Source organism: Rhinatrema bivittatum, chromosome 11, assembly GCF_901001135.1.
Source record: "Rhinatrema bivittatum chromosome 11, aRhiBiv1.1, whole genome shotgun sequence".
Taxonomy (NCBI): Eukaryota; Metazoa; Chordata; class Amphibia; order Gymnophiona; family Rhinatrematidae; genus Rhinatrema; species Rhinatrema bivittatum.
This window is the reverse complement of record NC_042625.1, coordinates 66,695,970-66,708,395: the sequence shown is the minus strand read 5'-3', so window position 1 is coordinate 66,708,395 and position 12,426 is coordinate 66,695,970. Positions and strand designations below refer to the sequence as shown.

The following is a 12,426-nucleotide window of genomic DNA, read 5'->3' as shown; positions in this document are numbered from 1 at the left end:
GATTTGTGATCTTTTTAAAAAAAATTTTTTTCTTTTCAGGAGTGGAACAAATGAAGCTGCAAAAGGGGGAAATCAAAGAGGAGAAGGCCTTCAAACCTGAGAGTGTGCTGATAAAGCGCCGCATGTCCTCACTGTCTCAGGGTCAGGCCATTTCTGTGGTGGGGTCAGGTGTGACAGTAAACCTACAGGAAGAGACACCGCAAGCCAAACGAAGGCCAGAACCCATCATACCTGCAGCACCTATGAGGTGAGGGATAGCCAAGATGTTCACAACCTGCCAGGAGGAAGTGTAGCAGTCCCTCTAGGGAGTTGTTGCAGGAGCTCTGACTTGTGAATGTTCACAGCTCCTGCAGTTCTAGCCTCCCTCAACAGGAAATGCTTTAAGGAATGGTGTAGGACTGCTGGTTGTGGAAGCACAATGGGGGGATGGGAGGAACTCAAGTTGCTGCAGTTCCAGGCTTTCACAATAAGATTAGGCAGTTGTTCCCAATCTTTTGGGGAGTGTGGATCCTTTTTCACCCTCCAGAAATTTCATAGATCCTCTCACATGCATCTCTCTTTAATTTTTATATGTAGTTAAATGCTATACAGAAAACTGATTAATATAACAATATTGTGCATTCCAGAATAATTTGTAATGTATAAATCTTAAATAAGGAATGTTTTCTGACATAAACTCTGCTCTCCCCCCTGCCCTCCAGTTACCTCTTCATGATTTCTACTCTTCATTTCCGCCATGGCCTCTTCCTAAGAGCTTTCTTGTCTCCTCGGCTTCCCTCCATCTACGGGACTGTTCCTGAGCACTCTCCCTCCTGGTTTTTTCCCCTGAAGCCCCTTCTCTGGTTCTGTCCCTTCTGCCTTCCTCCTATGATCCTTTCCTGAGTGCTTACCCTCCTGCCCTCTCCCCTTCCCAAGTGCCTTCCTTCCTGCCCTCCTTGTCCCCACCCATGGCACATTCCCTAATACCCTCCCTTCTGTCCTTCCCTCCTATGTCTTCTTCCCTGCTCCTTCCTGAGTGCTTTCCCTCCTTGTGCTGCTTCCTCCATTGCCCCTTTCTGAGTGCTGAAACCTCCCACCCACCCCATGGCTCCTTTCCAAGCACGTTTCTTCTTTTCTTCTCCCATGGCCCCTTCTTGAATGTCTTCCTTCCTGGCCTCTGCCCCTTTCCTGTCCCCACAGCCTCATCTCAAATGTTCTTTTATTAATTCTGATTTATTACCCACCTTTTTGAAAGAAATTCTCCCAAGGTGTGGGGTACCTCCATATTCGAAAGGTAACATACAGTCTAACTTAGCAATTCTAGTTTGAAGGAGACTTAAGGACAAAACTAGGTAAAATATAGAACAAGATTAAACTTGAAATAAGTCAAGTGGACTAAGAATACAATACATCTCAGTAAAATCAACATGGGACTAATTTAGATAAGAATACAAACTTCTCGACACAACAGTAAGGTTGTAACAGCATTATCAAGGCATTCATATTAATACAAATATCTTAGTAAAACAGGTTGCAACAACATTTTTAAGGCACTCTTAAAACAATTTATAGCACTCCCTCTTAAGGCTGTTTCCAAGTGATTTCTGTCTTTGCTGTCTCCTCTCAGTGATCCCTTCCCCGCATCTTTGAGTATGGCCACTTCTCTCCTGCCCAGGGGCCGGTTCAAGGATATTGAGTGCCCTAGGTGAAACTTACAGCCTGCTGCCCCTCCTCCCCTCACATAATTCAAAATGATGCATTTATAATAGATTTTACATGAACAAGTACATGTATAGTACAGTCTTCTGAGATATTCTGTGGATCTATTGGGTGTTTTATTTTCATTTTCCAAACTTGAAGGATCACTGATGTTTCCTTAGATTTGGTATTAACAAAAGGTGGGAGCAGTGAACATAAAATCAATAAATTTGCAAACAGGAACAGATAAAGAACAAGGATTGAATAGCAAAAATTATGTAAACACTTTTCATTACTTAAGTAGTGCCTGGGAAGATCAGGAAAACTGCTGTCTACCTAAGCTGAACAGGACCTCAGCACAGAGATCTGCTCCCTCTGTACTCCCAGTCGAGACCAGAGAATTCTAGTACCTTCAGGGCTATCTCCCTGTCTGCAGAGTCAATGAAAGAACAAAATACAAAGTTTTCTCACCAGTGGCTTTCTGGCTGACAAGGGTTTTCTGGCCAATGGCACTGCAAGATGTTTGTCTTACATTTCTTCAGGGATGCTGGGATGTGTATGCAATTCAAGCTTCCTTCTGAAACAAGGCATCATCCAAAGCATGTGCTTAAATTATAGTGTAGAGGTTAAACAACACCTCCAAGCCAGCATAGAAGAAATTAGCTCTCTGGGGAAAAGTGTCACATGCCAAACAATAAACCACAGAACATGCAAATCCTGTTTTGCCACAGAGTCCATCTTAGTTTGTTTCCTTCCTTTCCATCAAAAGCAGTTTCAACAGTTAGTATAGCTGTGTTTAAAAAAGGATTGGGTATGTTCTTGGAGAAGTCTATTACCTGCTATTAATTAAGTTGAGTTAGAAAATAGCCAGTGCTATTACTAGCATCAGTAACATGGAATAGACTTAGTTTTTGGGTACTTGCCAGGTTCTTATGGCCTGGATTGGCCACTGTTGGAAACAGGATGTTGGGCTTGATGGACCCTTGGTCTGACCCAATATGGCATGTTGTTATGTTCTTATGAGTCACGTTCCTGCTCTTTGTTTAGTAGGTTGACACTATCGCTTCTGATCCTTGGACATAAGGGGATATCCTTTATAAAATCTCAGGTTCTTTAGCTTTTTTTGGGAGATCTGATAGAATTTTTGTTCTGCGTAGTGGAGTGTGCAGGGCCTTTGGGAAGCACTAGGCAGTCTAGAGGGCCAGAGATTTGGTGGTGGCACAGACTATTTCCACTGACTCACAGAGATTGGGCCTTCTCCGTTCCTGACTCTGTGGGGCCAGAAGAAAAAACTTTATATCACGATTGGGCCCACCTGGCTTCCAAAGGCAGAAGCAGCATTGGCAGTCCCTCCTGGCCAAAGAGCAGCGGCAGGCCGGGACGCGTGGCCGAAGCGAGGAGGAGCAGCGGCAGGCCGGAACGCGTGGCCGAAGCGAGGAGGAGCAGCGGCAGGCCGGGACGTGTGGCCGAAGAGAGGAGGAGCAGTGGCAGGCCGGGACGCATGGCCGAAGAGCATGTGTGTGATTAATGTGGAGGAAAGACACAGAGCATGTGTGTATGGGAGGGAGCGGGACTGTGGGGGAGAGAAACAAGAGTGTGTATATGTGTTGGAGAGTGTGTATGTAAGAGAGAGAGAAAATTTGTGTATTGCTACCATCCCCCCCACTAATCTACGACAAGTTCAGATTAGAAATTACCAGGTATGAACAGTGGGGGATTTTTTTAACAATTTTTTCAATTATTGGGTGGTGTTTGTCTGCTATTTTGAAATATTGGTGTTTGGGAAAGTTTTCAAAATGTGGACAAGTCTTTATTGCATATTATTCTGTTTATCATCTGTTCAGAAATATTTTATTAGTATGATTTTACTTTTTTTTTGTTTTATGAGCAATTGTGATTGTTTTTATGTTGCACAGTATACAGAGTCTGGCTTGTTGCGATTTATAGTTCAGTTTTTGTCTGAATATTTCTGTTTATTCTTTATGGTATCTTTATTCTTTATTTGGTGAGGGTCAGTCTGTGTTCTGCATGTATGACCGAGGTGAAACATTCTGTTAGCATGTGGTTTCTCTATAGTGATCTATAGCAGCTTGGCTTGTTGTTTTTCTGATTGAAGGTGCATTGATGTTTTATAGTCTGTGTAATATTTGCATTGTGCCTTTTCATAGGTAGGGTTGTTACTGTGAATGCTGGTAATTGGTACTGTTTTGGTATGGGAGGGCCAAACCCACACCTAACATTTTACAATAGCCTATTATGAGTTCCAAGAGTCGTCTTTGCAGTTTTTGGGTTGACACCACAGTACTGCATGTAACTATCACAACATGTATAATATATTTTTACCTTAGCCTGTCTGTTTTCATGTAAAATCTTTATTAAATGTATAATTTTAAACTATGGGGCGGTTGATGGGTGAGTGGAAGATGCCAAGCTGTAAGGTTCGCCTGGGGCACCTAATACCCTTGTACCAGCCCTGGGAGTGCAGAGAAGTGGGGCACCCACTAGAATTATGGTGGCATGCTGGTTTAAAGGGATGTTTACAGAGGTTTATGTGGAGTCTGAACTAGATTCAGGATTGTTCAACAAGGGATCAAGTTTCTTCATGGCAGAGTTGCAATTGAACTTTTCTTGGAGATCTTTAGAACAGCATTTTGGTCTATATTGCATTCCTTTCTGGATGTTGCAGTATGGTTCTCAGGGTTGTAGATATAGCATCTGTTGCCTCAGCAGTTTTGCGGCAACCTTGGACAGTGTCCCACCATATTAGGAGCAGCTTGGGTACATCCCACTTGTCTGGACTGGTCTGACTGGATGAAGAAGGTGAAATTACTACTTACCTGATAATTTCCTTTCTTTGAATACAATTAGACCAGTTTGGGACCCTTCCCATGCTACTGCTATCTTTAATGTCTTTTACTGTATGCCTCGCAGCAAGCATTTTTCACAGGTAAATAAGCAGCGTTGGAAAGTGTTATGGCTTCCAATGCTTTGCTGCAGGTGAGTGGTTTCTTATGCTACTCTTGAACATTCTTCATTTGTTGCTTCTTATTTTTTTCTGGAAGTACACTAATTTTGCAGTTAATGCTTATGATAATAGAACCACAATAGCATTATTACATTTAACGTTGTCCTCAGTTGACTTGATTCAGGAATACTGATAGGCTGGTGTCAGCACAGAAGTATTATAAGAAGTGACATCAGCGAGCCTGTTGATCTCTGTCTCCATCTATTGGTTGGTGTGCATAACTCACTTGTCCAGACTGCTCTGGCTGTATTCAAGGAAAGGAAATTATTAGTTAAGTAGTAATTTCACCTTCCTTGGCATGGCATTGTGGTAGGATTAGGCAGCAGAAGCCTTGGATCATAGCTTATTAGAGGTGAGGTCAGCCTGCTCTATTTCTCAGCAGTTGCACTTTGGTTGCATCTCTTCTGGCAGACGCCTGTGATGGTCTCTCAGACCTCTAGGAGTCCACGGGAACCACTGCTGTAGGGAATAGTACAGAACTGGTAGCTATGAAGGAGCTTACAGCTCCTGCAGTGTTAGCCTCTCCCAGCTAATACTGTCGGTGTTTCTACACCAGTCCTGCTGTTAGGACTGATGTAGAAGCACTAACTGAAGGGAATTCATGGTTCTTAGTGTAATCCCATTGGCTGATTTTTCTCTTTTCTAATTGACAGGATGGCAGGTACAGGGGTCCGTAAAAAGATATTCCGGCTGAATGATGTAATTAAGGCACTCACAGAAGTGCAGATTGACAACTTAAAGCTGAGTGCTGTGAGAAGGATTCTGCGGTCTGAAAAAGCTGTGGCGTGCAGTGGTGCAGCACAGGTACCATTCTGCATGAAAAGGCTTCTACTGTTGCAATATGATTGGCAGGTCTGTAACGCTACACATGTGACTGACAGATGCTCAGACTGGAATATGATGCTCAGGATATGATTCCTTATCCTGCCATACCAGTCCAGAGAACTAAGTTTTCCCTGATGTCACTCACAGTACATAAACTAGTGCATTAGTAAACCTTGTGAATATTTTTGTCTCCAGTAAGTGCAAACACATCTGGATTGGTGCTGTGCTTGGAGGGCTCTTTGGAGGTTCTAGTTGTTATGGAGTTGATCTGAGCCTGATCAACTCAGATCAATTAGGGTTAGTGACACCTGTGGGCCTGAGCAGGACTGACACTGACTTTAAATTCACAACATCTCCTTATTACTGTTTGCAGGGATAATAGAGAGGTTACCACCCTTACCCTATAGACATAAGGCCTCTTTGCTAAATGTTTACAGCAGCCTGAAAGTTCTGATTAGGCTGAGGGAGAGAGGGGCAGAGAAACAAAACAAAAAAAAAAAGTGCCACTAACCCAACCATGCAACCATTTGCTAATAATTAAAGGAACAATACAAAGGTCACTGACCTGACCCCATAATAGGTAAACTCAAATGAGTAAAAACTGTCAGGCAAGAAAGCCGCAGAGAAGGGCGATATCTCTTATATATGCTGAAAATGCTGTTGATTAGAGCTGTCCAAACTATTTATTGCTATTATTGCTTTTGAGGATCCATAAATGTAAATACTTAAGTGTTTAAATCCTATCAAATGAGAAACTGGGAGCTGTGAACCACTCCCAGGTGTGAAAGCAGGACAACAAAGCAAAACCAAGGTCCAAGAAAGCAGGTGCTGAACTAAGAGGCCAGGACTGATAACACAGAGGAGGGGGACCTGCTTCTGCCTCAGGCAGCTTGCTTGCAGTTGCCAATGTTAGATTTCTCACAAACAGTATAAAAGTAAACAAAGTGTGCTGGCTTAATAAAAAAAAAATCTGAGTTTTTCTCATCCAGACAGCTAACTTTCCTTCCCAATCAGTCCTCAGACAAAGATCCTTTAAGTTTGAAATTATTTATTGTACAAGTAGTTTTTTTTGTTTTTGTTTTTTTTATTACTTACAATTGTTGCATTCCAAACGTGTAGCTGGAAACAGATAAGAGGGGGGAGAAACGGAGTTTCTTGGGATGCAAGGTGAGAAGACAAAAAGGGGTTCTGAAGCAGATTTAATCTTTAGAAATAAAGCGGTAAGAAGGAATGTAAAAAAGCCAATCGTTTCACAGAGCTTGCAGCTGCTCCTGGCTTTGAAGCCGCATGAGCTAGGCTAGACTGAAAGTTTCCCAGAAAGCTGTTACAGAAAACGCCTCCACAAGCTGGGGGGGCAAGGTCCAATGGCAACGAACCTAGGACCCATGTGTGACACAGGGGGAGCATGAAGGACAGCTCCTTGAGCCTATGAGGCACTTAAGAAGACTCAAGTTAGATTGAGAGAGCATTCAAGCTCTTCCCAAGGGGGAGGGAACTTCTCTTAAGGGCACGTTCCCTTAAAGGCAAGGCTCACAGGTTTTTATCGTTGGTTACAGAAAGTAAGAACTGCACTAAGCGCAGTTCCCTGTACGTACCCGGATCAGTCCAGTTAAGCTACAGTATATACAGTCACAAACGTACCCATTGCTGGGGACAGAACACTCCCCGTCTGGTATCACAAGATATCACTATATCAGTTCTTATATCATCATGCCAGTGCAAAGTTCATTATGACTGGATCTTTCGATGTTCAGGGAAGTTCACGATCATCTCGTTCATCCAGTTGTACAAGCAGTAGGCGATGTCTCCTTCAAAGGGTTTCACCAAGCTGAAATGAGACAGACAACACAGAGAGAGTGAGTCTCTGGAGTGGACAACGGTCCACAAAGTTCAAGTCTCTTCATGTAGCATGAGGAGCACCACCTCATTGATGGGCCTGTAGAAGATCTTAGCTTGCCACTTGCTTCGATACTGGAGAGTCGGTAAGTACTCTTTCTTCCGATGGATCCAAAGGGAGTTGGGAAGCTGTTGGACTTGTTACCATTGATGCCTGTAAAGCTCCCCGCCGTCAACTAAGTCTGTTCCACAGTCGGAGCGGGTCAGAGTGGCTGAACCTCAGATCTGAGCGTATACATGGAACCTTCTTGTCTCGTTGTAGATGTAGCTCAGTGCTACTTTGCTGTCCATGTGAAGATGGACAGCATCAGTTTGAATGTCTATCTCGGCTGTTGTTAACTCCACTGTTTCCACTGCTAGCACTGCTCCACATAATTCCAGACGCGGTATGGTGTGGTTAGGCGGTGGTGCTAGCATGGCTTTGCCAAAGATAAAGCCCCTACGCACTGTTCCTTCTGCGTCTGTCGCTCTCAAAAAAGCTACCGCAGCTATGGCCTTCACAGATGCTTCCGAGAAGATGCAGATCACTTTGTGGTTGGCTGTTTTGAGTGGTACTGGGACATGAGTGCGTGGTATGTGGAACTGTTCAAGCACTTTTAGGGAGCTCTTCCACTTTTCCCATTCTGGCTTCATTTGCTGGAGGTAGTGGGGTGTCCCACTTGGTAGCACTTGATGAAAGCTCTCTTAACAAGGCTCTTCCTTGTATCGTGGCTGGAGTCACAAACTCCAGTGGATCGTGCAGGCTGTTGACTGTGGACAGGACACCTCAGCGAGTGTCCGGTTTATCTTGGGTTGGGACTTAGAACGTGAAGATGTCTCTCTTTGGATCCCAATTTAGCCCAAGGCTTCATTGGAGAGAGGAGGTGTGTCCACTCAGGTCCATGTCCTTTAAATCTTTAGCATGATCGTCTGAAGGAAATGCTCTCGTTACTTCGGAACTATTTGAAGCTATTTTGTGGAGCCTTAGATTTGTGCTTGTCAGCATTGCTTCCTCTGCAGTAGGTAAGGACTTTAGTCCGTCATCTACATAGAAGTCCTTTTCTGCAAGGCATCTGCGTCATACTCCTTTTCTCCTTCTTGGGCTGTCCTGAGCCCATATGTGGCCACTGCAGGTGATGGACTATTGTCAACCGGGAGAGTAAGTTTGTCGTCATCTTTGGTGACTTGAAACATTGAGTCCCCTAGATGTTCTTCTACATCTGATGGGGGGGTGATCCGACTGGTAGCTGAATTGAGATTCAGCTCCTCACAGCTCAAGATCCCCTTGGTGCTTAGATGGTTAGGAGGTGGTTCAAATAGGGTAGGACGTCCATCCTCTAGGACACTCGTAGCGTATGCGTGAACGCTCTGTCTCCTTGTTCGATTCAAGTAGACTTCGCCGACTACTACCCATCCCAGTGCGAGTCGGTAAGCGTAGGGCGCGGCTGGTGGGCCATCACGCATCTCCAGGACCTTGGTCAGTGCTGGTGCGTCTCTGCTCAATAGCAGCAGGATTTCTGCTTCCAGATCTAGTGGTGGGAGCTGGTGCATTATGGGTTTTAGATGAGTGGTACCGAGCGGCTTCCGGTGTAGGAATCTCATCTCTGTTGTCAGGCATCTGGTTGCACTCTATGAGCGTGGGCAAGTTTGACTTGTTGCTGCCGTTTATCGCCTCTTACTTTTCCGCTTGCTCTCCTCCTGGTCACTCAGGTGACCCCTGAGCAGGTTTTGAGGTTGTATGGAGAGTAGTGGTGATGGATACTGAACAAGTCGAAGAATTCTGGCCTTGCCAGGGACCTGTTGCTCTGCTCATCTATGATGACATACATTTTGACTGCCTTCTCAGGTAGCTTTTCGGGATATACTCTAGCCAAGCATATTTTTGTGCAGGATTTCTCGTTGCTGTTTCTCCCATACACTTGTGTGCATTTGGGGATCACTTCAGGTTCTGGCATTTGCTCGGCCTTCTCCTCCCCGCCGTGGTTTGGACTGGGGTGTAAGGTTCCCGAAGGATGAAATCTTGCTCCATCAGGGTGTAGGGCGCTGTCGTGTTGGTCACTCCCGCACTCTGAACACTTAATGGCTATTTCACAGTCCTTAGCCATGTGATTAAATGAAGAACAGCACCGGTAGCAAATTCTGTACTTTTTCAACAGTTCTCTTTGCGCTCTTTCAAGGGTTTCCCTTTGAACCCTCGACACTTTCTGAGTGGGTGAGGTTTTTTGTGTATTGGGCATTGCTGGTCTGGATCCTCTGCCCTATCCATATTGGGAAGTTGATCTGATGTAGATGCTGCAGGCGACACTTCCGTTTTGTGCATGGAAATGGGCTTCCTGCTGCCGCCATACTCCTTGGTTGGCCTTTCGCCCACTCTGTGGCTGATTCTGTGTATCTCATGTGTGCTGAATGAGAAGCTAGGGTCGTTCCTGCGCCTTGCAAAGTCTCGTATGAACTTTGTGAAGTCATAGAAAGGTGGGTACTCTTTGTTGTCATCTTTGTACTGTGTACCATGAGATGCCAATTTATCTTGTATATCACGTGGCAGTTTATTTATGATGGTGTTTATGCCTAGTGATGTGTCTAGAAGATTGAGACCTGGATACCTTAGTCTGGCCTTAGCTGTCTCCACCTCTTGGAGGAGATCTCCCAATTTTTGTAACTTTCGGTTATCTCTTCTGGATATTTCTGGAACGTTTTCCACTTCCTCGAACCACGCATTCTCTATAGCGACTGGGTCCCCATAATATCGCTCAAGTCTCTCCCATACCTCTTTTAGCGCTGTAGAAGGATCATCTGGGTAGACGTTTTTTAATCTTCTCACGTGTTTGACTGATTCACGCCCCGACCATTTCGCCATCAAGTTCATCTCTTCCTTCGGGGTCAGTCTCATATCCTTCCATGCCCTGTAACTCTCAGGGCGGTCGTTGAACTCATAGAGCCCTGCAGTTATGAATTCTCGGCGAGTCATGTACCTTGCCAAGTCTTCTCTTCTGAAGACTCGTCCTGAAAGGTAGTAGGCCTTGATGGGTGGATGTCCTGTGGTTGACTATGAGCATCACTCTTGTTGTGCATTGGCTCGGGTTGTGATTGGTCAACTGTCTCCTGTTTAGGCTCAGGGTATTCAGCTAGGACTCTTCCTGAGTATGGTTGCCCAGCTCTTTCTCGTTCCCGATGCCCATGGGACGTTGGGATCCATGGCTGCATGGAAGTGTTTACCTTGGGGAGTGTGCTCAGCTCGTGAGTTGGCTGCCGTGCGTCTGTGTGATTTAGAGCCGGTGGATTGTTGCCTTGGGGTTTGGTATCCATGGTGTCCTGCGTTTCAAGTCCGATTTCTTTGTTAGAGGCTGCTATTTGTGAAGGGGAGCGTGCTCTCTTCGGGTATGAGGGTTGCTCTGGGGCAGGTGACATTTTGGCGCCAGCGTGAATTAGAGGGTGAGCTGTGACATATTCCAGCGTCCGCTGGGTTGCGTCTTGTCGGGCCATGTAGTTGAGTAAGTCCTCCCCATCGCCTTGGTCCATGGCCGCACCCAATTTCTTAATTTCGGCTTCAAGAGCTGCTGCTTCTCTTTGCTGCCGCAACAAGTCCAGGTTGATATTTAATTCGGCCTTTCTGCGTACCTCAGCAGCAGGTGTAGCAGCTGTGGTAGCAACTGTAGCAGCAGCGGCTTTTTGTTGTTCTATTCTGAGCTCTTCTTTTTTTTAAGGGCTGCTTCTTGTTCAACGTACTGTAAGCATGTCATAGCTGCTTCAGACTTTGCTTTCTTTCGGAGGATGATAGAGCCGAGTTGAGAGCGGCTCGAGTGCCTTGACCCGTGTGACCTTGTAGACCTTGATGTACATTTGGAGGCTCGAGAGTGCTGGGAGCCTATCTCACTCATTGGGTAATCTGCTTCTGCACTGTTAATGGTATCCGTTACCATTTTCTGGCATATTTGGTATGAATTCTGTTGGTGGCCTTTTTCTTCGAGGCTTTCTGCAGTGTTGGTTTGTGTTAAGAACTCAACATACTCTTCTGTGATGAGCTGATAGGTTTGGAAATGAAGCCTCAGCTGCTCTACGTGGTGCTTAAGATTGGTGGGTCTTCCTGAGACCTTCTCTCTTTCTTGCTTAATCTTATGCCACTCCCTTTCTATACTGTGTTCATGCCTCTGTCTCCTTGCCTCATATATCTCCGCAGCTTTCTCTGTTGGTACATGTAACCTCTTTGATCCACTGCTTTCATCCCTCCCTTCAACGTTCTCCCCTCTTTGTTCTATGTCATTTCTTAATTCAATGGCTTCGGCTGGCTGTTCTAAGGTGTCTTTGTTTTTCTGTGTTGTTGATTTAGTCATGCCAGTAGCAAACACTTTCCTTTTGCCACTGAGTTAAAGGGAATAAACTTTGAATTTCTTTAGAAGCAGGAGGACTAGGCTAGTTAACACCTCGGGCTTTCTGCTTCTTGTCCCTGGAGTCAGTGGAGACCTGGTATCTTGGTATCTATAGCAACTGATTGCTCTCTGCTTCCTGTTGGAGCCCAGCAAGGGGAGGGGGGAGCTTCTCACCTTTTGGCAGCAAAGTGTATAACAAAGGGATGGGGGGAAGGGCAGAGCAGCTTGGAGTTTGAATTCAGTCCTTTTTCCTCAGTTCGATTCTACACATTCACCAGTCTCTTATTTCAGAACCCTTTAATAATTCTTAATGAAATCTTCACAATTATTCAGTTCTTTATTTGTTAGTTTTTGCTGCTCAGTCAGTAGTCAGCAGGACTCCGGTATCTATAGCAACTAATTGCTCTCTGCTTCTGGTAGTGGCAGAGGGAGATTTGAATAGGCTTAAGTGCCGTCGTTAAGTCTTTTGTGTGGAGTTTCAGAGCTTCAGTTACATGAAGTTAAATACTTTCTTGCAGTATAGGCTGACTTTTATATCTGCATTTGCTTCTTAAATGCCTTGCAGACTCAAAGTTAGTTCTAAAAGTGTAAATCTTCACAATCTAGGGTATTTTATGCTTGGTTTCTCTCCACAGCTGAGGGCATGAAAGGCTTATT

General features: G+C 44.9%; 1 protein-coding gene across 4 annotated transcripts in view; it reads left to right on the top strand.

Moving 5' to 3' along the window:
• SYMPK (symplekin) overlaps positions 1–12,426 on the top strand; it is a 169,067-nt gene that overhangs the window by 55,804 nt on the left and 100,837 nt on the right. For all 4 annotated transcript variants that reach the window (XM_029619579.1, XM_029619576.1, XM_029619577.1 and 1 more), the window contains exons 12-13: positions 40–247; positions 5,356–5,506. In XM_029619579.1, coding sequence (XP_029475439.1) covers positions 40–247; positions 5,356–5,506 — 359 coding nt within the window. The remainder of the gene's footprint in view (positions 1–39; positions 248–5,355; positions 5,507–12,426) is intronic.